Here is a 25,044-nt window from a genome sequence, read left to right on the forward strand (position 1 = left end):
TCAACGGTTTTAATTTTAAAGCCAAAATATAAAAGAGAGCGTCTTATGTAGCAGTTACTTTATTCTATCTTTCTAAGTGTCACTGGAATCTCCAACAGTTATAAACTTTTCAACATGAAAGGTAATTTTAAAAAACTATCTTTCTGTCTTCCAATGTGTCCCATGAACTAGGAACATGGTTACAAATACATTAGTTTCTAGAGTGAGAAGGAAAAAGTAAGAGCATTGAATTGTTACCACCTAAAAAAAATCCTGGGCTCAAAGGGTAATTTTCACCCCTAAAAAGAAGACACCTTAACCAACTAATGGCTTGGGTGTGGGAAGGGCACTCATAATTCAGATTGATTTATTTTTTGTTCATGCACATTAAAAGTACTTTAAAAAGCTTGTACATTTGTCCTCTACTTAAAAAGGGGGACAACTGGTCAATATTGCCTTCTAGGTTTTGTTTCTATCTGGAGTTTTCGGTAGTAAGCACATTAAATCCGAGTCTGTCTCTAAAGGAGAGAGTCTGGCTTGGTCAAAGCCCAGAGGAAGTTGGGTTTCTAAGGCAGCCCATGGGTGGGGGGCCTGAGCCACTCCCAAGGGGAGCTTCCCTAAGATTGTCGGGTACAACAGGAACGTTTGAGCTTCACGGCTAAAACCAAACATGCAAGGAGTGGTCGGAAAGGAACAGTTTTTACAGGCAGCCACACCATCACTACGCCACAGTAATCTCACCTTTAGGTACTTGCAGTGGTTAACGACTTTAATATAATTACAGCAATGTTCACCAGAATTATTAGCAAGGTCGTTTGGACCAGCATACAGAACTTCCTGTTAAATATACATCTCAATGATTAGAAGAGCTCTCTATGTAAAAGAATTCACTGCAAAACAATGCAAATGTTTAAAAATTATTTTTTTTAAAGCTCATGATTCTTAAGTGAGTTCTCAAAGCTCAATACGGTTGTAAGAGGACACTGTGTGAAGACTTTGTGTGGAATAAAATGTTATTTGTGTTCTAAAACTTGACAGGAGGGGCGCCTGGCTGGCTCACTCAGCAGAGCATGCGACCCTTGCTCGGAGGGTCATGAGTTCAAGTCCCACGCTGGGTGTGAAGCCTACTTAAAAACAAAAGTAAAAACTGACCATAATACTTCAAAGATACAGAGTAAAAATCTCAAGGAAATATTCAACCTCACGTCTAATGGCAAATTTTATTCACCTGTCTCCAGCTGCCCACCTGGCCTAGGCAGAGGCCTTTTTTCTCTCTTATAGAGAATTTAGCACTCATCCTTCCTGTAGATTCCTGTATCTGCTGGGTAGAAACCAGCGTTTCTCAAAACCATCTTCTACCCCAAGAGTAAATGTACCGGGGAAGGAGAACCTCGTTTACACTCACATCTGTGCCTTGACACACACTACAATTCTCCCACTGCACGTTCTCTGTAAGGCCTACTGGCTAGGAATCCAGGAGTAACACGTTTTGGCCAAAAGTCTGAGTAATGTACAGCGTCAAAGCTTTGTTATGAATGAGTCTGTAGAGAGAAAGTGCAGAAAGGAGGGGTAAGCCACTTCTCTAATTGGTATCTTAATATCTGTCCCCTGTCCCCAATGAGCAGGACAATCTCAACATAATTACATAAATTTCACATTGTAAGTTGTAAATGTCACTGTCATTATAGATGAGGCGAAAGTCCACAGTAAGTTATGTGCCAAAACACCACAATGCAGTGAGGAACTGATTCCCCGTTATGTGCTCCAAAAAAAAAAAAAAAAAAAAGAAAAAGAAAAGAAAAAGTTGCAGTAATAATAGAAAAAGTTTCCAAAGAAACTTCGGTACTACTCTAAAGACACAGCAGTGGCACCTCATTCATTGGAATGCATTCGATCTATTGAGCTATGAAATAAGTGCCTTGATGACAATTTAAAGAGAAAAGAGGACCCTCACCCAACCCAGAGAATTCTTAAATATCACAGTCTACGTGACGTGGGGCCAAAACCAAAACACAAGTAAGTTCTGGTTTCACTGCGCAAGGAGTCAGTATTAGTGCTGAAACTCACTTGACAAGCTGTTCTTCCACAAGAAAACTCCACGTAAGGAAAATGGGTCTCAAGCTGCAAGTTGGGACGATCTTACTGGCTACGGGGTCTGGGAAGGGGTGAGAACAGGAAGGAAATGGGCTCCAGCTAAGCTGGCGGAAATACCGAGTGCGAAGCATCTGTAGCCACTTAAAGGCATTCGGTGTCGGTGTCTGAAAAGATTACGATGCTTTAAAACAAAACCCTTATAAGAATATCAAATATTTAGGGAATTAGCTTCAGAAATACCCAAATGTCTATGGCTTCAACTGTCGCCCTACTGCTGAGGTAGGTGACCAGGATCCAGCGAAACAGAGCAGTCTTCGGGAAATGCCCTACGGAAAACCCGGGTCATCGCTGGTTTCTTAAACCTGTGTCTGTTTTCTTCTGGTGGTTTTTCTTTTGCTCTGTTTCTTCTTTCTTCCGCTGACACTTTTTCGAAGAGGCTGTCCCGGCAGCCGTTCCTGCCTTCAGGCTCGTGCTGAGTAGCATCTCATGTACTCTGTCACCCACGGGTTCTCCGAGGGCGGAGGCTTTATCCTCCGGTTTTTCTCCACCTCCACGGAGTGGGCGCGCTGCCTCTGAGTGACCAGTTTCCGTTTCTCCACCTGTCGCCTGTTCTTGGCTCGTAATGCTGACTCATGAATCTAAGTTATTCAAAAATAAACACCGGTTATTTCCACAATAAATGCATAATAACTTAGGTGGCTTTTGTAACAATTTTCAAGAGTATCTGTAACGAACGAAGCTAGGCGCAGGTCACCTGAAGCCGGGCAGACGCAAGCCCGGAGTGTGACAGTTTCTCCAGAACAGCCGTCCCCTCGCCCACTGTCAGCGACCAAGCCGCTAAGCCACCAAAAACAGCCACTGGACTGAATTTTAGATAGAAATGGTAAGCAACCAATTTGCAAAATGCCTTTAGAAACTGGCTCTGGAAAATTATTGAAAAGCTTACCATTAAGCCTGGATAAGTATTCCGTTAAAGGACTTTAAATGTTTTACAACAATATACTAAACAAAAAAAAACAAAAACAAAGTCTCCAGGGATTTTTACCACTTAAAACATTTCATACTACAGAAAACCTCTCTTAAACTTAATCCCAGAGTCTTTTGTTAAAGCACAGCTTCATTGTCTCAAATATCACTCCAGAAAACACCATCTGCTAGGGCTCATGCAGAAGTCCGTTCAGTGTAAATCTGATGATGGTATTTCATCAGAATTCAAACCGTCCGTACTTTCTGCTTCTTTTCATTCATTCCTTGCTTTAGGCTGTAGTGGCGGTGTTGACACTAACGTCCATAACTGCTCTGGGGCTCCACGCACCGAGACCTCTTGTCAGACACGTTCTCAGGACCAAGAGGACGACGAAGGCTCCAAGGAGCAGGGGGCACCCGGTACGGACGAGCAGGGGAAACACGAGCGTCCACACCGAATGCAAAGGGCAAAAGGGAGTCTACGGTAGATGCCAAGGACCACAGGAGGAGCCGACCAACAAAAGACGACGAAGGAGTCAAGGAGCACCAGGTATGGAAGCCAAAGGAACTGGAAACCTCTCAAGAGGCCCACGGCAAATCTAGGGGCCGCCACCAGCCCTGGTCGTGCTCCTCCTCCCTTGACCTACCGGCCCCCCAGGAGCCTGAAAACCTTGACTCCAGCCACTCCTTCACCTGCCTCCATATTGGTAAACCTTCCAGATGCCAGCTAACCCCCAGCAAAACCCCTCGATCTCCGGGAAGCTCACACCCAGACTTCTGTCTGCCAACCAGATGCCGGGGTCCGGGCTCTCCTTGGCCCCCCACCATCCCTGAAGACCTACCGTGACCCCAAAGCATCGCAGTAGGCACAGGACATGCTCACGGCACAGACCCCAACTCCCATCTTCCCAGGAAAGGCAGGGAGGCCGGGTGCACGGGACCCACCTCGTGGACCGGAGCCGACGCGCAGACGTTGTGAGTTTTCTGGCTTCCTGTATCCGTCTGTTTTTCTCCCCACCCGTAAAGGGCAAATGGATGCTTGTTCTCTTTTATTTTACTCGATGATCTTTGAGGACTTTTGACTGCTTTCCTATTTCCTCTGGCAAATAAGGCACTTGGTTGCTGTCGAGGTTCAGTACTGTTAGGTAACTTCTCAGTCTCTTTTGTTCTGATCTGTTGTTCAGGTTTTTCTTTGATGTCTTTCACCGGCGGGGCTTTTTGAAAAAAGGAGATAAAACAAAATGAGAATGCTTTCAAACCATGTTTCTACATAATTAAAACATTTGGGTTGTAAAGTTCAGAATGCTTAATTCAGTAAACTTGTTCACTTATAGCTCAATTCATAATTTCCTGGAAAGCAGAAATACAGAAACAAGTTAGTATCATACTTTTCAGTCTATCCCGTTTTAAAATCAAATACAACAACAAATACATCACTACTGAACCAAGCCTATTCAAAAGCAACAACTGTTATGCGTATTCTTTTTTTAAAAAGATTTATCTATTTATTTTAGAGGGAGGGGGACAGGCGAGGGGAAAGGGACAATCCCAAGCAGGCAGAGCCCGAAAGAGGGCTCGAACTCATGACCTGAGCCAAAATCAAGAGTCGGGCGCTCAACCTACTGAGCCACCCAGGAGCCCCTGTGAGTCATATTCTGAGGTTAAGCATCTTAATTAAATATTAACAGCTAGAAAGCACCACAGCCTAACCGCTTTCTCCACAACCCCAAGGTAGGTCCAGTCGTCAATGTCTTGCTTTGAAGAAAGATCTGGATTTGCGGTAATCACCCAGCGGCTGCAAAACGTTAGTTTTTAAGTTACTCAACTAGAGTTCCAGGATTTCATTTCTTCCTGAGGCACCACGACTATGGAAAGCTCCCGATGGCACGTACACGCTCAATTTCACGTCTTTCTGCTGTTCCATGACTCCGGAGAGCTCCCTAGGACTCTCACCTGCTCCTTGTCAGAGCCGGCTGGTGACCTCAGTCACAACAGGGAGTGGTTTCCATAGTTACGGGTGCTCAGCTCCACATTCCCAGTGTGAAGAGCTGGACAGAACGGCTCCCCCAACGCTTGTGACAGAAATGACCGCATGGATCAGAACCCACGGTCTACACTGTCCTAAATTCTGTCAGAGGAGCTGGAGGAATTCTGAAATAAATTGGACTGCCCTGCTTGAGGTCAACACCGGACATTAAGGATATGCTCTAAAACATACGCACTTCCCTAACATTTTATGAGTTTCATTTTTTTTTTAATACACCTTTTATCTTTTAAAAAAGTTACATGGCTTTGTTTAAACCCTTTGCAAGCTCATGTTTCATTTCAGCCCGGATTTATATTATTTGTTTTTGTTGACATAAAACTGGTCTATAGCATTATATAAAGCTTGGGTGTACAACATCATAATTCGGTATTTGTATTACACTGTAAAGTGATCACCACTGGAAGCCTAGTTACTGCCCATCACTGAGCGACTGACCTCCTTCACCCATTCTGCCCTCCCCTAGCTCCCTCTGGTAACCGCCCATTTGTTCTCTGTACCTATGAGTCTGTTTTTGTTTTGGTTGTTGACTTATCTTGCTTTTTAGATTCTACATATACTGAGATCATATGTTATTTTGTCTCTCTTCGTCTGACTTATTTCACTGAGTATGAAACCCTTTAGAGACACCCACGTTGTTGCAAATGGGAGATTTCCTACTTCCTTGTGGCTGCTCTGAGTAGTAGTCCGTCGTGTGTATGTATACGCCTTCCGTCCTTCATCCACGCAACCATCGATGGCCACTTAGGTTGTCTCTGTACCTTGGCTATAGTAAGTCATGCTGTGATAAACACGGGGTGCCTCTGTCTTTTCCAGTGAGTGTTTTGGAGTCCTCAGATAAAAACCCAGAAATGAAACTGCGGGATCATGGTTAGTTCTAGTCCCTACTTTGGGGCGGAATCTCCACATTGTTTTCCACAGTGGCTGAACCAACTTATATTCCTACCAAGTGTGAGAGGGCTCCTTTCTCCACATCCTTGCGATACCTTTTATTTCTGATCTTTTTGGTGACAGCAATTCTGACAGGTGTGAGGTGATATCTGCAATTAGATATCACAACCACATCCATATCATATCGCCATATCACCATATCATAACCACAATTCAATTAGTTTTGACTTGCATTTCCCTGATAATTACTGATGTTTAACATCTTTTCATTTGCCTTTTGGCCAACTGTATGTCTTCTTTGGAAGAATGTCTATTCAGATCCTCTGCACATTTTTTAATTTGGGTCGTTTGGTTTTTGTTGTTGTTGTTGTTGAGTTGTGGGAGTTCTGTGTATATTGTGGGTATTTAACTCCTTATGGGATATGTCATTTGCAAATATCTTCTCCCATTCAGTAGGTTGCCTTTTTATTTCGTTGACGGTTTCCCTCGCTGTACAGAAGCTTTTCAGCTTGTTGTAGTCCCATTTGTTTATTTTTGCTTTTGTTTCCCTGGCCTTTGGAATCAGGTCCAAAAAACACATTGTGAAGACTGATGTCAAGGAGCTTACTGCCTGTGTTTTGTTCTAGGAATTTTATGGTTTTAGGTCTTTAATGCGCTTGAGTTAATGTTAATGTCTGCTGTAAGACTGTGATCTAATTTCATTCTTTTGAATAGGCGCTCCTTATGCATCTGGGGCATCATTTCACTTACCCCGGCTGTTTAAAGATCTCTAAGGTCTTAAGGATATCCCTCGCTTTGTATGTCCCAGAGTTTGTCTCCAGGTGATGAGTTTAGAGGTCACTATTCCAAACCCTTGCCACTCTTGTCCCTTACTACTCTTAGCTGTGATTCTTTCCTTGCTTCTGTCCATGGTCCCTTTCGAGTGAGCTCCCGAATAGGAAGTCCAGATCCTGGGGCACAAGTGTAAGAAGCCTCGATAGATCACTGCCGTTTCGGTCTTCAGCAATGACAATGACCTTGATTCTACCAGACTGTCTCATTTATTACTACACATTTAAAGAAACAGATCAGGCACTGACCCTGGAGTTTTGTACCACTGTGCCACATCTTTAAACATAGGCATAAGCTGTTTGCGGATAAGGAGGGATACCCGTCCTCCATCTTATCATGAGAACCTAAATCCATTCATCGCTCAAACATTTCTGAGTCACGTGTCCCCACCTTGTTCTCTGCTCTTTTCTGGAAGTTGGGGGGGGGGAGACCAACAAGGCAAAGGAAAATAGAAAGGGGGGGGACGAAGGTTTGTGCAATCACAGGACTGAGAGAGGGAAAACCCGAGTCATCTTCATCGTTCAGTTCCCTTCTCTTCCTGTCCCACTCCGCATGCGTCCAACCCAGGCCTACCAGAGCAGCCGACCCGGAGAAGGGAATAATGATGTGGTTTAAAGAATAAGCTAGCCAGGACGAAAGCAGAAAAGAGAATCTCAGCAAGGGGGAACGTCTTGTTCAAAGGCCTGGGAAAGGAGAGGAAGAGTAGAAATAGTTCAAAATGACCGGCACACGGGACGTCTATGGAGCAGACAGCACTGAGTTTCTATGCCAAACTCAGGAGTTTTGTTTTATCCTGAAAATGATGAAGAATCACTAAAGGATTTTAAGTGGGAAAATGACACGGCCCTATTTACATTTTAAGAATAAGGCCTCGGGGCGCCTGGGTGGCTCAGTGGGTTAAGCCTCTGCCTTCCGCTCAGGTCATGATCCCAGGGTCCTGGAATCGGGTCCCACATCGGGCTCTCTGCTCAGCGGCGAGGCTGTTTCTGCCTCTCGCACTCCCCTTGCTTGTGCTCCCTTTTCGTTGTCTGTCAAAAAATAAATAAAATCTTTAAAAAAGAAGAAGAAGGCCTCTACCGACGTGCAGGATGAGCTAGAGGTGAAGGTGAAGGCCAGTAGTCATGGTGGAGGTGGGGAGGCAAAGAAGGACCAGAGGGACCCACCGAGCCCGGCAGGTACAGACTCACGGGCACTTGTGAACTACACACGTATCGGAACAGCAGGGGGGCGGGGCCAAAGCCATTCCAGGGTGGGCAGCCCAGCAGCACTGGGTAAGACAGACCGGCCGACACGGAGGCGGCACAGTGCTGGGGACAAAGAGGAGGCTACAGCTCCCACCGTGAGCGGAGGGTCAGGCTCACTAACCTCCGATAAAAGGCCAAGGAAAGGATACTCGCCTCAGACGTGAGAGGCTTCTGGAACAAGCAAGAGAAGGTGGTGAGTGGGCAGGTGGGAGCTGGGGTTTGGATGTGGAACAGATCAGCCCAGAAGCAACGCAGGCAGAGAAGGGGAGTGGAGTCAGGCCCGTGGGACCATTATGTAAGGAGCAGCCAGGCAGAGGAAGGAGCCCCCAAAGGGCAAGAAAGAATTGCTAGAAAAGTAGAAAAACTAACCAGCTGAGCAATGAAGGGAAGAGCTTCGGTAAAGGAGGCAGCAGTTAACGGGGCCAAATGTGACCGGGGGCGGGGGGTCAGCAGGAGGAGGAGGAAGAGACCTGGCATCTGGCAACCAAGCTGTCCCACGGCTCAGGGGGGAACATGGGGTCAGGGAACCAGACCACGGTGAGTGAACAGAGTGGACACCTCAGCTCCGGCAACAGGGGACCCCGGGACCGACTCTCCCCAGCACGGAGTGTTCAAAACCCAGAGTGTCCGCAGGCGTCCAGCACAAGGAACTCAACTCTCCTCGGAGACCTGAGGCCCCAAATTATCCCTGCAAGTGATCTGTCAAGCGTAAGTATGAACGTCCGGCAAACAGAGAGCAGGCACACAAGGAGAGAAGACAGTGAGGAGGTATCACTGGCAGACGATCAAATAACAGCATTCACCCTCCGCAGAACTTCCAGAAAAAGACAAAGTGCAGGCCCTCCGCAGCAGCAGGAGACAGAGCCGGAAACTGCAGAAGCCACGGAACTGACCACCAGAACATGAACTGACCACCAGAATATTAATATTTACAAAACTCTTGAAGCAGTGCCTGGCAGAGGAGAACTGTGTGTGAATCTGGGATTCGGAATCCTATTCAAAGGAAGGAGGCTTGGAATAAAGCCTTCAGACCAAAAAACAAAACAAAACAAAACAAAAACACAAAAACAGTGTTCTGGACATTACATCACAGCACAGCCGCCTTTCTCAGTAACCGACAGGAGATTCAAACAAAAGTAAACGCAGTCTTGTTTTAGGACTGTGCTCTCCAATACGAAAGCCTAACCACACGCGGCTCTTAAGGATAAGTTTAAATGAATTAAAATAAAGGTAACCATTCAGTTCCTCAGATCTGCTAGTCTGAGTTCAAGTGCTCAGGAACCTCACGTGGCCGGTGACGACCGTGCTGGGTGATACAAAGAACATATCCACCGTCATAGTAACTTTTATTCAACTCTGATTTTTTTTAGGTATTTGAACAACAGAATTAACACATTCGACCTAATGGATACATGTACAACACTGCAGCCAATAACTATAGGATATAGAATCTGTAATGATATAAATGCTTGATGTTTACAAGAATGGACGTATCTAAGGCTAGAAACAAAATCTTTTTAAATTTATTTATTTATTTATTTATTTGAGGGAGAGAGTGAGAGCATGAGCAGGGGGAAGCGCAGAGGGAGAAGCAGACTCTCTGCTGAGCAGGGAGCCTGACTTGGGGCTCAATCCCAGGACCCTGGGACTATGTCCTGAGCTGAAAGCAGATGCTTAACCAACTGAGCCACCAGGAGCCCCTATAAGCCAAATCTTAATATATTTACAAAACTGAAATCACATAGAATGTATCCTCCAACTGTAGTGTAATTAAACTTGATAAGATAAAAATAAAAAAACTTTAAAAATCTCTAGTTTTGAAATTGAAAAACATTTCTAAATAGTGCACAGATCTAAACAAATCATTCAGCCACACAAAAATGGGGATATACTCAATGTCACATTTGAAAACAGTTAAAATCGTAAACTGTGCTAGGTATATTACTACAATTTTTAACAATAAAAAAAAAGTAGTGGTGACAGAAGTCATGCCTTCCTTAATCCTGATCTTATCAGAAATGCTTCTAGGGGCACCTGGATGGCTTCACTCAATGAAGCATCCACTTGATTTCAGCTCAGATCATGATATCAGGGTGGGGAGATCGAGCCCCACGTCAGGCTCTGAGCTCAGTTTGGAGTCTGCTTGAGATTTTCTCTCTCCCTCTGTCCCTCCCCCGGTGGCGCACGTGCACATGTGCTTGCTCTGTCAATAAATAAATAAATAAATATAAAGTCTTAAAAAAGAAAGAAAAAAAGAAATGCTTCTAAGGTTTCTTCACCAAGCATAATGTTTGTAGATTTTTGGTATATGAGTTTTCTTTCTTTTTTTTAAAGACATATATATATATACATATTTTTTTCATTCATTCATTCATTCATTCATTTATTTAGTGTGAGCAGGGGTAGGGGGGTAAAGGGAGAAAGAGAATCCCGGCAGAGTCTGTGCTCAGTGAGGGGTCCAACATGGGGCTCGATCTCACCACTCTGAGATCATGACTTGAGCTGAAATCAAGATATAGACGCTTAACTGACTGAACCACCCAGCTGCCCCTAGTTCTTTTTTTTTTTAAAGATAAATATATTTCCTTATGTTTGTCTTATACACAAATGTTAAACTTTATTAATTTTTCATGTATTTTAAAAATCATAATAATTTTGCTTAAGTAAATAAAAAACAAAACTTGGGCCTTTCTCCTGCAGGGAGTTAAGATTTATCATACTCAACTGATGGTGTAGTTAAAGCAGTAATCAGACGGAAATTTAAAGCCTTAAATCAATATAGCCAAAGAGAAAGGCAGGGCAAAAAAAAAAAAGTCAATGAGGGGCGCCTCGGTGGCTCAGTGGGTTGGGCCTCTGCCTTAGGCTCGGGTCATGATCTCGGGGTCCTGGGATCGAGCCCCGCATCGGGCTCTCTGCTCAGCGGGGAGCCTGCTTCCTCCTCTCTCTCTGCCTGCCTCTCTGCCTGCTTGTGATCTCTCTCTCTGTCAAATAAATAAATAAAATCTTTAAAAAAAAAAAAAGTCAATGATAAGCACCCATCTTAAAAAGTTAGAAAAATAAACTCAAAGAAAATTAGAGGGGGCACCTGGGTGGCTCAGTGGGTTAAGCATTTGGCTCTTGGTTTTGGCTCCAGTCATGGAGGGTTCTGGGATCCAGCCCTGTGTCAGTCTCTGAGCTCAGTGCAGAGTCTGCTTGTCCCTCTCCCTCCCCCTCTGCTCCTTCCCCAGCATGCATGTACATTCTCTCTCTCTCTCTCTCAAATAAATAAAATCTTCAAAAAAAAAGAAAAAAGAAAATTAGAGTAAGGGAAAAAAGATCAAAGATTAATAAAAACATATAATAAAGAAAATCCACATAGCCAAGAGTTAGTTTAGGAAAAAAACTAATAGAATTCACAAGTTTTTGGCAGGACTGATCAAGAAAGGGGGAAAGAAGTAAAAAATAAATGTAGGTAAAAATACAGCAAATGGAATTTAGGTTAAATATGCACCAATGACATGCATAGGGTCCCAAAGCCCACTAGAGTGAAGGAAAAAAGGCATAACTCAGCACAAAAAGCAAGGGAGGCGATGACATCAGGTGTCGATAAAATTTTGGAAGCTGGAAAGTAGAGGAAGATGTAAAAGGGACCTCGCAGGGTTGAGTAGGATGAATCCTAACTCCCTGCAGAAGAAAGCCCCACAGGACACAAACTGAACCCCAAAAGGAACTGGAAAATGAAGCAGAAGGTCCAGCATTAATCAGTGCCCTAGCCCACGTGCTCTTCTGACAACATGATATGAATATGCCTGTTGAGAACTGGGCTGGGAGATGCTTCTACAACCCCCATGAATCTGGGCAGACTTTGGTAAGCAAGGAAGGCGGTGGAAGGGGTGCTACGTGGCTCCAGGTGATAAGTCATAAAGGGCAATCCAGCACCTGCCCCGCTCGCTCTCAGGAGCACATGCCCTTGGAGGCCAGCCAGCACGTTATGAGGAAGGCCGGGCACACGAAGATGTCACATGTGAGGGTCCTAGCAGGCAGCCTGCGGCCCTGGCACCTTCCAGCCGAGGCTGCAGGCAGCACAGAGTGGAAACAAGGCACACCCCCGTGCCCAGGTCAAACTCCAACCCACAGAAACCATGAGCAATAACCAATGAGTACTGGAATCTTAAGCCACCAGTTTTCAGGCTAATTCTGTGATGTAGCTGTAGATACCTCCTGCATAGTCTTTTCTCGAGTCCATAAGCCAGGTGATGGCCCCCTCCCAGCCCAGAAGGCATATGGGTTACTCTCCAGGGAGAGAACCAGAGGGGACAGGAAAAGTAAGGGGTGACACCTGCCTGAAAATAGGTTTATGTGGTAAAGAACAAGGTCCCTGCTCCCTTTCCCCAACTCTGTTCCCAGAATGCTGACAGCCAGGCTTGTACCCCTCCAGGCAAGAGATTGGAGGCCTGCTGTTTGGGGAAGCGAACACAAGAAAAATGGGCGTATACTATGCTTGAAGTCCTCAGAGGAAACAGCTGGTCCTCATCCAATTAGTCAGCGAGCACCCCCACATAGAGAGCTCCTGAAAAGCTCTTCAAGCCTCACTCCTACATGTGAGTGGACAGGCTGAGAACAAACACGTGAGTCCATCCTCTAAAAAGAAAAAGACCAAAATATACAGAAAAGACTGGGAAATACAAGGAAGATCTCAAAGGATATTTATGGCTTTTTCTTTTTTGAGTGAAAAGAAATCCAAGAAGAACAGGGTGCCATTTTTTTATTCTTAATTTTTAAAAAATAACACTTGGGACAAAAAACATGTAATCTCTTCAAAATTCAAGACTAGAATGGGAGATTTAAAAAAATTTCAGTACAAAGTTTGGAAGATAAAATTGATGAGTTCTCCAAAAAAACAGAATCCAAAATTCCAGTATCAGGGAAGTTTTAAATAAAAATGTTAGAGATTTGATTCAGGAGTTACACCATCCAACTAAAAATAATCATGGAAAGAAAAAATGAATAGACCACAGGAAATTATTTTAAGTGGTACTAGAAAATATTACTGAACTGTAAGAAACATCTCCAGACTAAAGAGACCCACCAAGTTGTCAGCGCAATGAATGATAAAAGACACACACATAGGGGGCACCCAGCTGGCTGAGTTGGCAGAGCATGTGACTCTTGACCTCAGGGTCATGAGTTCAAGCCCCACATTGGGTATAGAGCTTACATTAAAAAAAAAAGAAAAAAAAGGACATACACATAGAATTTTAGAACATGTAGGATATAGGATAAGGAGAATCTCTTAGAAACACCCTCCCAATCCCCCCCACCCCACAAAAAAGAGGTCACATATACAGGGTGTCAGAAAGGCATGGTACTTCTAAAAAGCAAGACCAAAAACTAGGATTCAATATAATAATGCCTTAAAATACTGAAATTTGTAATCTATAGTTCTCTTCTTTGCAAAATATCAATCCAGCTTTTGGATATAGTAAAGGCATTTTCAGTCATGCAAGGTCACAAAAGTATTCTCAGGACTTACAGAGGATATGTTACACCAAAAGGAAGGGACTGGCCACACAAAGGAACGCTTGAGATTTATAAGAGCGGGCTCAGATAGAGGAGGTGAACCAAAGGGGGACTCGGGCAAGCAGTGAGGAGAAGCCCCAGATGATAGCTGTGTCAGATCTGGGCAGCATGAATAAGAGCAGGAGGAGGAGGGTCCAAAAAAAAAAAGTCTCCAAGGAAGAAATTAAATGTATTGAACACCTCATCTATCTAGCACATGACAACTTTTAAAGTACAACCAGACTATTTCAAGCTGAATTAATGATGGGAATATAAAAATATATATAAGCAAACAGAAAAAAATGAAGCAATGATTAACTTCAGGAAAAACATAAATGGAAAGAAAATGTAGTCAGAACATACTACACGGCTCACCAGTAAATACCATTTTGCCCAGCTACAATAATTCAAACACAGAATCGTGCTTAAATAGTCATACAGTCATATGGTGCTTAAATAGTGCTTAAATAGTCATATAGTTAATACTGTGGGACAAATGGGTGCTGCTGTATATATATTGGGGGGGTAGGGGTGGCAGAGCTAACTAAGATCTTAAGCTAAATCATCTCCCATGATGGGAAGTCATTATATAACCTTTAAAATAAAAAAGCCAACAGGTAAGTCTAGATGAGAAGAAAGTGGCCAAAGCTGAAAAGAGTTGGAACGTGCACCCTAGTAAGTAAGGGATATGGGAAATTGGTCAGAATTATTTTTTTCATTTTAAGTGTATTTTTTAAAATTATGCATATGTATAACTGTGCTAAAAAATAAAATTTAAGAAGAAACAGGACTATGAAAAAAGGAATTAGAGACAGTCCAGACCACTCTTCAAGGCATGCTTCAAAGCATTCCAGAGTAAACACTCCCACTGCCACCTACCATGCACAAAGAACATCCTGACAGCTTTTTAGCACCCTCTCTTAAATCAGGACAAGAAGCCAAGGGTCATTAGACATTTGAGAAAACTAACATGGAATACAGGTTTATAAAGAAAAAGAATCAAAAATGGGGAGAAGTGGGGAACCAGAGACTATGCTATAGAAATACAAGGAGAAGAAAACAAAAAGCTTCTAGTAATATCCTCACCAAGATGATAGAAGATACTGTATGCATGAATCAAGAACAGAACACTATTTCTTAAAAAGGAATAAAAAGAGAAAGGAGGGGGAGGAGAGGGAAAGAGAGGGGGAAGAAGGTAAGTCCAGAAAACAAAATTAATTAAATTTAAAAATAAATAGGGATGCAGTCATTAAAAAGAAATGTAATAGAAGAGCTGGGAAGATACAGTTGAGACTATCACCCAGAAGAAGAGAAGAAAAAGACATTCGAAAATAGGGGGTGGGGTGCATATTAGAAAAGGAGGGAATAAATTCATGAAGTCTAACATCCAGCTAAGACGTTTAGAAGGAAAGGAACAGCAACAGAAATAGAAATGAAAAAACAACTCAAGAAAACTTACCAAAATTACAAAGCAGGGGTTTCACTGTAAGGATTCACCCAGAACACCGGAGGAAAACAGACATAGACCAAGGAAAAAATTCCAAACATAAAGGACAAAGAGAAGACCCTAAACGCTTCCTGACTGTGGGGACAGATAATCAAGAATCAGGAAGACCTGGGACTGTAACAGCAGCATCACGAGTTACAACACAACAGGGCAACGTCTCCAGATTTTTTGAGACAATATTTCCAACTTAAATTCCAAGCTCAGCCACAAACTCACCAAATCATGAGGGCAGAATAAAGCTATCTTCCGACATGCAAGGTGTCAGGAAATTCATGTCTCACATACCCTTTCTCAGGAAGCTACTAGAAGACAACCTCCAACAGGAGGGGTAAACCAAGAAGGAAAATGATGTGAGGGCCACACAAGGGCTCCTACCCAAGAGAGAAACCCAGGAGTCTGTGGGGTGGTGGCCAAGGGCCCTCCCAACATGGGACCGGGCAGGGGGGCAGGTGACAAGAGCAGCGACCAGGCCGGATGGAAGTAGGTCAGAGGCCCTGGCAGGGATGTCTTAAGATGTCGAGAGTGATAGCAAACCCGATGTGTTGGTTGTGTTGTAAGAGAAAAGCGAGTCATGGCAAACGATGCACGACAGCTTCGAACAACATTTTCCAGGCACCACCTTGTAGATGCTAATTGTAATCTAACCAGCTCCGGGCTGACTATATTGCAGAAGGTATGGGGAGGGGCCTTGTGGATGGGTTAGGAGAGGGGTGAAAAGAATGAAAGCCAGAAAGATAATGCTAAAAACTGGGGGAAGAAAATTAAGAAGTGTCAATACCATCAATAACAAACAGCAATTGCTTATTTATTGTTATTTACAAGGAACACTCTCCATGTTACTTGGAGAACTAGATGCCAGCACCAAAAGAAAAACCAAAGGAGTTGGAAGTGGAGCCCTAAGGAATAGGCAACTGGTCTGTGTGTGGCCGGGGAGCTGCTGCATCTCTGTAATAAGCCATACAGAACTGTAGGATTCATGTGTACATCTGGCTTCAGTAAAAACAAGGACCAAATGTTTACATTCTATAGAAATTCAAGAATGCTCATCCCTGTCGTATATAAAACCATCCACTGGAAAACAAGGATTTTGCAGCCAGGAGTCCCGGACTCAGCAAACATCCTTCCTTCTGCCTGACACCTGAACCAGAAATATCAGCAGAGAAGGAATGACGGACCTTAGCCACTGGTTGGAGTCAGTGTCTCTAGGGAAACCCAAACAATCCTGAATTCAGGCAAGCACGGTACCATCCATACGACAATGCCATCTGAAAGCTGCATTTCCATACCCACAGAAATCACTGACACCTCTTTTACGAACAATGAAGGGGAAGGGCCGGAAGGAGAAAAGCACATTGTCTGAGCCAGTACATCTCACAACTTGGCCGGTGGATCGGTGCCACAGGAATCAACCAGAAGGCCTGTTCCCCTACCCCCGCCACCTTCTGTTATTCAAATTTCCACCAGCGATTGCTGAAACTAGGACTCCGGCTTCCAGATATTCATAATCTCTGGGAATTGACAAGGAACATGAAGGCCGAGAGGCCGCTCCGCCGCAGATGTTGCTGAGAATAACTTAAGACGATGGAAGGAGAGCTCAGTCGCCGGGTTCTCCGACTCAAAGGTTACATCTCCTCTCCTCCTGAGCCTCTTGCAGAGAGACCATTACAAACTGCAGAGTTGGTTCATTACCACTTGTGATGCCATAAGCAAGCAAAAATAAAGTCACTGATCATTTGGCCTGAGTTTCCGTTTCTTCATCTATAAAACGTAAAAAAATATGCTCCCACCAGTTAGAACTATTTTGAACGTTAAACGAGACCATACATATTCTAAGATCAGTGACTGGAGGCTTAAGAAGCTCTCAGAACATTTCGGTTATTCTAATTGCGGGAGCCTCTTTAAAATCGAGTGGAGGGGGGGCACCTGGGTGGCTCAGTGGGTTAGGCCTCTGCTTTTGGCTCAGGTCATGATCTCAGGGTCCTGGGATGAGCCCCACATTGGGCTCTCTGCTCAGCGGGGACCCTGCTCCCCGCCCCCCTTTCTCTGCCTGCCTCTCTCTACCTACTTGTGATCTCTGTCAAACAAATAAAAATCTTTAAAATCGAGTGACCCGGGACGGGGGGTGGAGAGGGAGAGGCATCTGGCCAACGTTAGAAGGCAGAAGGAAGGAGCCACTCGTCGCTCCAGGCTGTACCCCGCCTGAGGCATTTAATCCGGCGCTGGGCGCCAGCGACCATCCTCCGGGCCTCTCATGCTGAGACCCCAGCTGGGCGACCGTCTGGCCAGGAGACAAGGTACAGGGCCTTGGCTGAAGCAAGACACCCAGCACCCGTGAGCCCTTCTCCCCCGGCGGCTCCAGCCCTCCACCGCGGCAGCCTTTGGAGAAGGATGCGCGCTTGGGCTCGGTGCACCGGCAAGAAGCGGAGAGCACTTAGCCCTCACGAGGAATTTTCTCCCACCAACCAGGAGTTACGCAACAGCCTGCGTAAACAAATTCAAAATATTCTTTAGAGACAACGCAGCGGGTCAGGGAGTTAACACAGAAAACAGCGGCCCCATTCATAAGACTGAAAGCCTGGCTCCGTGATTCTTAACCTCTCCCGGGGTAGGTCCTCTTTGAGAATCCAGTGAAAGCTGGGCTCCTCTACGGAAAAAAAAAAAAAAAAAAAATGGGCGCTTAGATATAAATAGATGGGATTTCAGAGCGCAGAGAAGCAACCACGGCCCTCGGGTGAAGACACGGAGTTCAGCAGCGCTTCAGCTGAATTCCTATAACTGGCTCAACCCGGAGCCATCCTATTATGGAAATAAAGGGTGGGAGGGCAAGGGCGGGGCTGACAGCATCCTTATTTTGTCAAGGGAGGTGGATTCTTCATCTACCAGGAAAAAGGGCGGGGGGGCTTGCCCGGAGCGCAGCGAGACCCGGAGCGGGGCAGCCCGAAGCAGGCCCCTCGCAGCCCCCTCCCGGCCCGGTACCTGGCAGAGCCGCCGCCGCCGCCGCCGCCTCGTCCGCGCCCTCCGCGTCCCGGGCCTCCTCGGCCTCCGCCGCCTCCGCGCCCCGCTCCTCCGCCGGCCCGCGCGCCCGCCGTTCCGGCCCCTCCCGCGCCGCGGGCTCCGCGGGCGGCGAGGCGGGGGCGCCCTGGGGCGCGGGGCCCCCGGCGCCGGACGACGACGCCGACGACGCCGAGTCGTCCGAGGCCCCGGCCGGGCCCCAGTCGTCCCAGAGCCAGGGCGCGTGCGCCTGCTCCAGCAGCCGGCGGCCCAGGCGGTAGTGCAGCAGCTCGCGGTAGCACGGCCCGTACTCGTCCCAGCGCGGCTCCCGGTAGCGCTTCATGTACTCGCTCTTCACCCCGCTCCCCGGGGCCATGGTGCCCGCCGCCGGCTGGAGTGCGCGCCGCCGCCGCCGCCGCCTACGGAACCGGGGACACGACACAGAGGCCCGCCCCGCCCCTCCCCTCCCGCCGGCCCGGCCCGGCCCGCCGCGACGTTTAAACCCGGAGCCCCGCCCGCACGGGGCGGGGCGCGGGCGGGGGCGGTGGTGAGGGGGCGGAGGGAGCGGGCGGCCGGCCCCGGGAAGGGGCGGGCCACGGGAGGACCCGGCAGGTGGCGTCGCGTCCTGTGACCCTGTCCGGAGAGACCCGGCGGGGCACGGGGCGGGAGGAGCGGCGGGCATCGCGGGCTGGGGGATGGGGGCCACCTCGGGGGACGGCTCGGGAGGTGGGACGCCAGAGGCTGCGGGCTAGGGGGACAGGGCCGCGGGAGGCCGGGGCCGGGCGGGCGCAGGAGCGAGGCCAAGCAGGGGCGGGACTAGGGGGTCGCCGAGGCGCCCTCCCAGCTTACCTCCTGGGTGCCGCGCCGGGCTGGCCCTGCGTCTCCCTTCCCGTCCTCCGCGCGCTGCGCGCTGCAGCTCCCAGCCACCCGCTCTCCGCGGCGCTTTCCTCCCGAGCAAGATGTCGCCGACGGCGCGGCGGCCCGCGTCCCTGCGGCAGGCGGCAGGCGAAGGCGCCGCCTCAGTCCCCGGGAGCAGACACCTCCCCCGCGCGCTCCCGGTCCCGGCCCCCGCCCCGCCGCTTAGGGGCGGCTGCTTCAGTGCCTAGCGCGAGGCGCGGGGACGCAGCGCCTCCGGCAGCCCCGGGCCGCATGGCCCCCGGCCCCGGCCCACCGGTCCGAGGCTCCCGCGCGCCCATGTCCCCAGTCGCCGCCGTCCCAGGCGCCCGCCGCCGCAGGAGGCCTCGGTCAGGGGGTGGAGTTGCTGCCCTGTCCCGAGAGCGGCGCGTCCCCTCCCAGGGCCGGCGACCCTCTGCGCTCCCTCCTGACGCACGTGTGCCCCTCGCCTTTCCCAGAAACGAGCCCACGCGTTGGCTCTCGGCTTCCCTCCTGTGTTCGCAGCACCTGTTACTCTGGCTTTCGCCTCTTTCTACGTTTTAGTACAATTCCTTTCCGGTCGATACCCCAGACATTTTTTAAACTTCATGAAAACCGCCAACCCACCCTCTCAGAGACCTTTGTACAAAAAAAGTCTTGACAGATTCAGTTGCCTTGTGCGAACGTATACAATGTTACTGTAGTCGTCACAGTTTCGAGAGTGGCCCCACGCAGATTCCTATCCTCTATTGAGAGGAGCCTTGATACATTCTTTACTAAAAGATTTGAAAGAAGCTTTGGAAAATCAAAGTAATTAGCAGTTCACAAGCAGGCCTCGGCCAGGAGTGAGTTCCCCGGTTCTGGCTTCCATACTGGGATTCCCGCCCCGCCCCCCACCCCTTCACCTAACATGTGGGTTGTTTCGTTTTGTTTTGTTTTGTTCCCACCTACGATTTGAGTTTTGCTTCTGCCTTCGTGTTCTGTCCCAGCCCCTCATCGTAGCTGAAGGATACAGAGGTAGATACTGCCCAAGTGGGACGCCTCAGACTGTCCTGAGAACTTGAAGTTAGCAGTGCTGGAGTCACTACCACTAGGTGGTTAATGGCACTTTTCCGGGCGGACACTCCATGACCCCCACCGTTGATGTCCCCACAGTGGCCCTGACTTCTCCCCTCCCCAACTTTACCTTTTGTTCCTTGGGATACACCAGGAAACTTTCTAATGCTTTTCACTTTTGTTTAAGCTGTCCGGGTTAGTTTCAGATGCTTGCAACCAAAGAGAATTTTAACAAACACATTAGTAATCTGGAGGGAATGACGAGCTGCAGTTAATGAAACATACAGAACACAATGTGTTTCAGTTGGCCTTGGCTGCGTAATTAACCACCCCAAATCTTGGTGGCTTAAAACAATTAAGATTTATTATTTCTCCTAATTCTGTGGGGTCGCCAGGCACTTCCTCTGTTGGTTTCACTTGGCTGGTTCAGAGTCACTGACACAGTAGCATTCAGCTGGAGGGAGAGCCATCCTGGAAGGCTCCAGAGGGTCTCAGATGCCTTCCTGGTCATGGACTGGCTTGGTGGCCCCACTGTGGCCTCATCCTCCAGGAGCCTAGACTGGCTTTTTCACCTGGTCCTCTCTTCTGAGAAGGTAATGACAGAAGCTGGAGGGCCTGGGAAGGTCGTAAGCATCTTTTGTGGTGCATACTAAGATTCAAACCACAAGGCCAGCCGGATTCAGAGAGGGAGAGAGAGATGAACTCCACCGCACGTGAGAGGAACGGCAGCACTTACCTTGTAAAGAGGCGTGAGTTCTGGAGGGAGAAATTTGTGATCAAACCTTACTGTCACACATCACACACACACACACACACACACACACACACAGAATGTGTAAGGTAGTATACCATTTTTTGTATGACTAAAAATAGAATAAAGAACAATTTATTTGTTTACTGTTTTGCACAATTAAGGGTATTACTTTCATTCTAATTCTTTTAAGTGTTATTATTCATCAGGGCTCATCTACTTGGAGGTGACAAAAACCAATTCAACCAGCTTAAACAGAAAGGATATTTAGGGGTGACGGGGTGGCTCAGTAGGCGAACCGTCTGCCTTCAGCTGTGTCTGCCTTCAGCTCGGGTCATGATCCTGGGGTCCTGGGATCAAGAGCTTTTCCCTCGGCCTCTGCCACTCCCCGTGCTTGTGCTCCCTCTCCCTCCTCCCATCAAATAAATAAATAAGTCTTTAAAAGAAAGAAAGAGAGAGAGAGAGAAGGGAAGGATATTTAGTGACTCTAGCAGAGCTAAATCCAGCGACCCAGTCAATGTCATTGGGATTCTATTTCTTTCTGTCTTTGAGTTCTGCTTTCCTCGTGGGGCTGGCTCCTGTGTCTCCCACTGTAAATGGACTTCTCCCACATAGCTGAGGAAGTACCCTTGTGGCCCAAGCTTATGATGTCTTAGCAGAGCACCAGCAGCAAGAGAGAACTTCTTGGTATTCCAGTTAGAGAAAGATTCTTTAGTCACAGGCTGAGCTGTTGCTAGGTGTAGGAAGTGATATGATTGGCCAAGCCTGGGTGACCGTGCCCAGCCCTGTAGATGGCGATAGGGTGGCAGGCTGAGACTGACAGCCCCACGATAAGCACAGGAGGAGCGGCAGGCAGACAAAACTGCATGTGCTCCTGGATATGTTTGTCTTTGTGTCTAAGAACAGGATGAGAGCGTTCTAATTTGACAGCACCTGCGAGGTGGGGGGGGAGCTGGGAGGTAGTTGATCATAAGTAAGGTACAGCTGTTAGGAAATTGACTACAATCATAAGCGGTATCTATCAAATTGTATTTCTCCATCAGGGGAGGCTAACATTCCCTCTAAAGAACCCTCTGTTCATATAGCACTGAGGGTTGCTAATGTGGGGGCGGGGGGGCAGAGTGTCCATCAGTGCTGCAGGTGTAATTGGGACCACGGAGCAGAGATGACAAGATATAACTATGGCGAACGCGGTGGACTTGGAGCTGGTTTCTTACACAAGAGGGAAATTTTAGGAACGGGCTGAGAGGCTCACAGAAGAAATAGGGAGAGTGGAAAGTGAGCGGCATCAAGGAGAAACCCCGAGGCCAGGCTGCAGGTTCCTGGACAGACAGGAGAGGGAAGATCTGCTCCTTGGACTTTGGGAGAGGGGAGGCTTCCGTGAGAGGCAGCCCTGGGAGAGCCTCTTCCCTTGGGGGACTGGGGAGCCAATAGAAAGGAATACGGAACTCCTGGAAGATTATAGGAAAATAATCGGTATTTGCTATATCGGCATACAGATTCCGTATGAGACCTGTTGCTGACTGTCCGGTGCCCCCGGAGCGGGATCCTCACAAAAAGGGAGGGCTTCAGGCTGTTCTCCACCTTCAGTGGTGCACCCCGAATTCTCTGAGCTCCCTGCTTCCCAGAGCCCTGCCACCTAAAGCCTCAGGCGCTATGACCCTCCGGGTGCCATGACCCTCCGGGTGCCACCCACTCCTGTGTCAGTAACCTTGTCCTGAGCCTGGGGAGGCTATCTTCCTAAGGCTTCCTCCCGCTCACTCTTCCTTTCTTCTGGAATGTTCTTCCCATGTCATATGCTCTCCCATGTCAACTCCCTTGATCCTCCCCTCCGTCCCCTCTCCAAACACAAATGTAAGTACTCAGATGCCCCCCCACCCCGGTCTCCTCTGCCGTCTTTTATAACTCCACCTCCTAGGGGAGAAGCTACACATGCTCGAGATTTTCCCCAGCCTCCCTTGCAGCCAGAGTGCAGCTGTGAGGCCCTAAACTCTGATCATCAGACCCTGCTGGCCCCAGGCTCAGCATCGGGGTTTACTGTTGCAAAGAAGCAAGGACCAGGAGGCTCTCTCTTTGGCTGAAATGCTGAGTTCAAGCCTGGGTTCCTGGGGCAGGCAGGGGCCGTGGTTCTCAGAGAGATGCTGGCATCCAGAGCTCAAGGTGTCTGAGACACCAGCCGCACACCTCGCACTGCCGGGCAGAGTGGCAGTCTCCGTGGTGGTTCCTCCTCGCAGAGCTCCAAGCCTGTTTTTTACAGTCCTACAGATTCTGGAAGCCACCCGGGATAGTTTTAAATAGGTGTTTTCTTCTAAAATTAGCAGAGCTGATTTCTCTGATGAACAGTTGAACACTTTGTTTAGTAACACCGGACAGTCAGGACTCCTTCCTCTTCTCTGCAAGGTTCCCAGGTGCCTCGGCAGCTTCCAATTCCGCCTTGTCCTTGTTCGAACTAAGGATTCCCCATTCTTCTCTCGCCTCTCTCATCCAGCTGTCTCTGAACAAGGGATCCCAGAGCAGTGATGACCTCTCTTGGGCATTGACGCCCCCACGTCCTGCCCCTCTCTGCAGGGTCAGACCACCTTATCGCCCACTCTCTCCCCGTGCATAGCTCGACTGTGTGCTCTGTGTTCAGATCTGCCATCTTGCTCCCCCCCCCCCACCGAGTCCTCCTAAATTCCCAATTCCTGCTGACAGCATTTCGTTCTCCCACTCGCAGAGTCGAAATGTCAGTCATCTTTGCAACTGCAAATCACTTGCTGGGGTGACCTGTCGATCACACAGTGGCTCATGTGTCTATCCTCTCATCATCTTGTCATCCCAGTCGGGGGCACACTCACAAGCACCAAGCTCCCTTCGGGGGCCCCCGCAGAGCAAGGACGTGAGCAGATAAGGATCTACACACAGGGGAGGTCTAGCTGAGTTACTCCACCCACAGGGCCTCCCCCAGTCCTCAGCTGAAGGGGAAGCCAGGCCTGTCCCCTGGGAAGGAGCTGTCAGAGCTGCAGACTAATCTAGATTCTAAATAAGAGCACAGAAAAATAACATTTAAAACAAAATCATCGAGTAGAGCTCAGGACTGTTGAAATGCCTTCTCTCCCTCCTTGTTTGCAATGGACATAGCCAGGAATTATCATCGACAAAGCTACAGGCAGATCGTTCCTTCCATAGGAACGAGATCTTAGACCAAGCCTTTGTTGGACTGGATTATTCCTGGTAGTCATAACCTTATTTCTCAAGGCTGTACCAGCCACAGGAAAAACGAAAATATGCAAAAAAAAAAAAAAAATATGGAGCTTGAATGCTTTCCTACCAAGAAGCCTGGGAAAATACCGCCAACTAGATGGCCTGGAGCCCCGTTCACAAGGAGTAGGTGGCTGTGCGGAGAACAGCAGCCGTATACGCGCGTCTGCGCGGAAGTGGGGTACTCAGACTCCTCCCTCTCCGGGGCTCCAGGAGTCCCACAAGGGAAACCACCACTCAGTAAGTCCTCCACTTACTGAGAACAGGCAAAGAGAGGTTCTGTGCCAGGACCCACTGACCACAGACCCTGAGCTGGACCACTAATTTGAGCTCCTCTGAGAGGTGTGGAGCCCTGGGGCTGGCTCTCAGGCGGGGACCCCTATCTTAGTCCACTCAGGCTGCCGCAATGAAGTCCCACAGGCTTTGTAGCTTATGAGCAACAGAAATGTATTTCTCACAGTTCTGGAGGCCGGACGTCTGCGGTCAAGGTGCCAGCACAGTTGGGCTCTGGTGAGAGTCCTGTCTTCCTTGTTCATGGATGGTGTCTTCTGTGTCTTCCCATGGCAGGAAAGGGGGCGAGGGAGCTCTCGGGGCCTCTTTTCTAAGGGCACTAATCCCATTCAGGAGGGGTCTACCCTCATGGCTGAATCACCTCCCAGAGGCCCCAACTCCTAACACCAGCTGAGGGGGCGTGGGAGGGGTTGGTTTCAACATATAAATTTGGGGTGGGGGGACACAAACATTCAGACTGTAAAACCCCTGCGCCCCCCTCCCTTCCTCCACCACGGCTACCTTTCACCTCCTGGTCGCTTTCATTCCCGAAACAGCCGTACAAGCTCTTCCTGCCTTTCCTTCTCCCTCCCTCTCCCCACCTCCTTCTCTCTCTCTCCCTGACTTCTAGCACAGGGCCTCTGAGTCTCTTCAGAATGATCCCCTTTCCCTGATCCTCCTCCTCTTGGCCCTATGTAACAAAGAAGCAAAAATATCTCCAATTGCCTTGACTACTAAATAATAAGCCATCACACCCAGAAACACACGG

At 48.1% G+C, this 25,044-nt stretch overlaps 1 protein-coding gene across 1 annotated transcript; it reads right to left on the reverse strand.

The window, feature by feature from the left end:
- Positions 1–1,860: 1,860 nt before the first annotated feature.
- On the reverse strand, positions 1,861–18,461 carry CCSAP (centriole, cilia and spindle associated protein; the record flags this gene model as incomplete). The annotated part of the gene is made up of 3 exons (XM_080823185.1): positions 1,861–2,711; positions 3,985–4,253; positions 18,071–18,461. 3 exons carry the CDS (start codon positions 18,459–18,461, stop codon positions 2,535–2,537), a joined length of 837 nt encoding a protein of 278 aa, XP_080679311.1. The 3' UTR covers positions 1,861–2,534.
- Between the last annotated feature and the right edge of the window lie 6,583 nt (positions 18,462–25,044).

This window comes from Martes martes (genome assembly GCF_963455335.1).
Source record: "Martes martes genome assembly, chromosome: 14".
NCBI classification, from domain to species: domain Eukaryota; kingdom Metazoa; phylum Chordata; class Mammalia; order Carnivora; family Mustelidae; genus Martes; species Martes martes.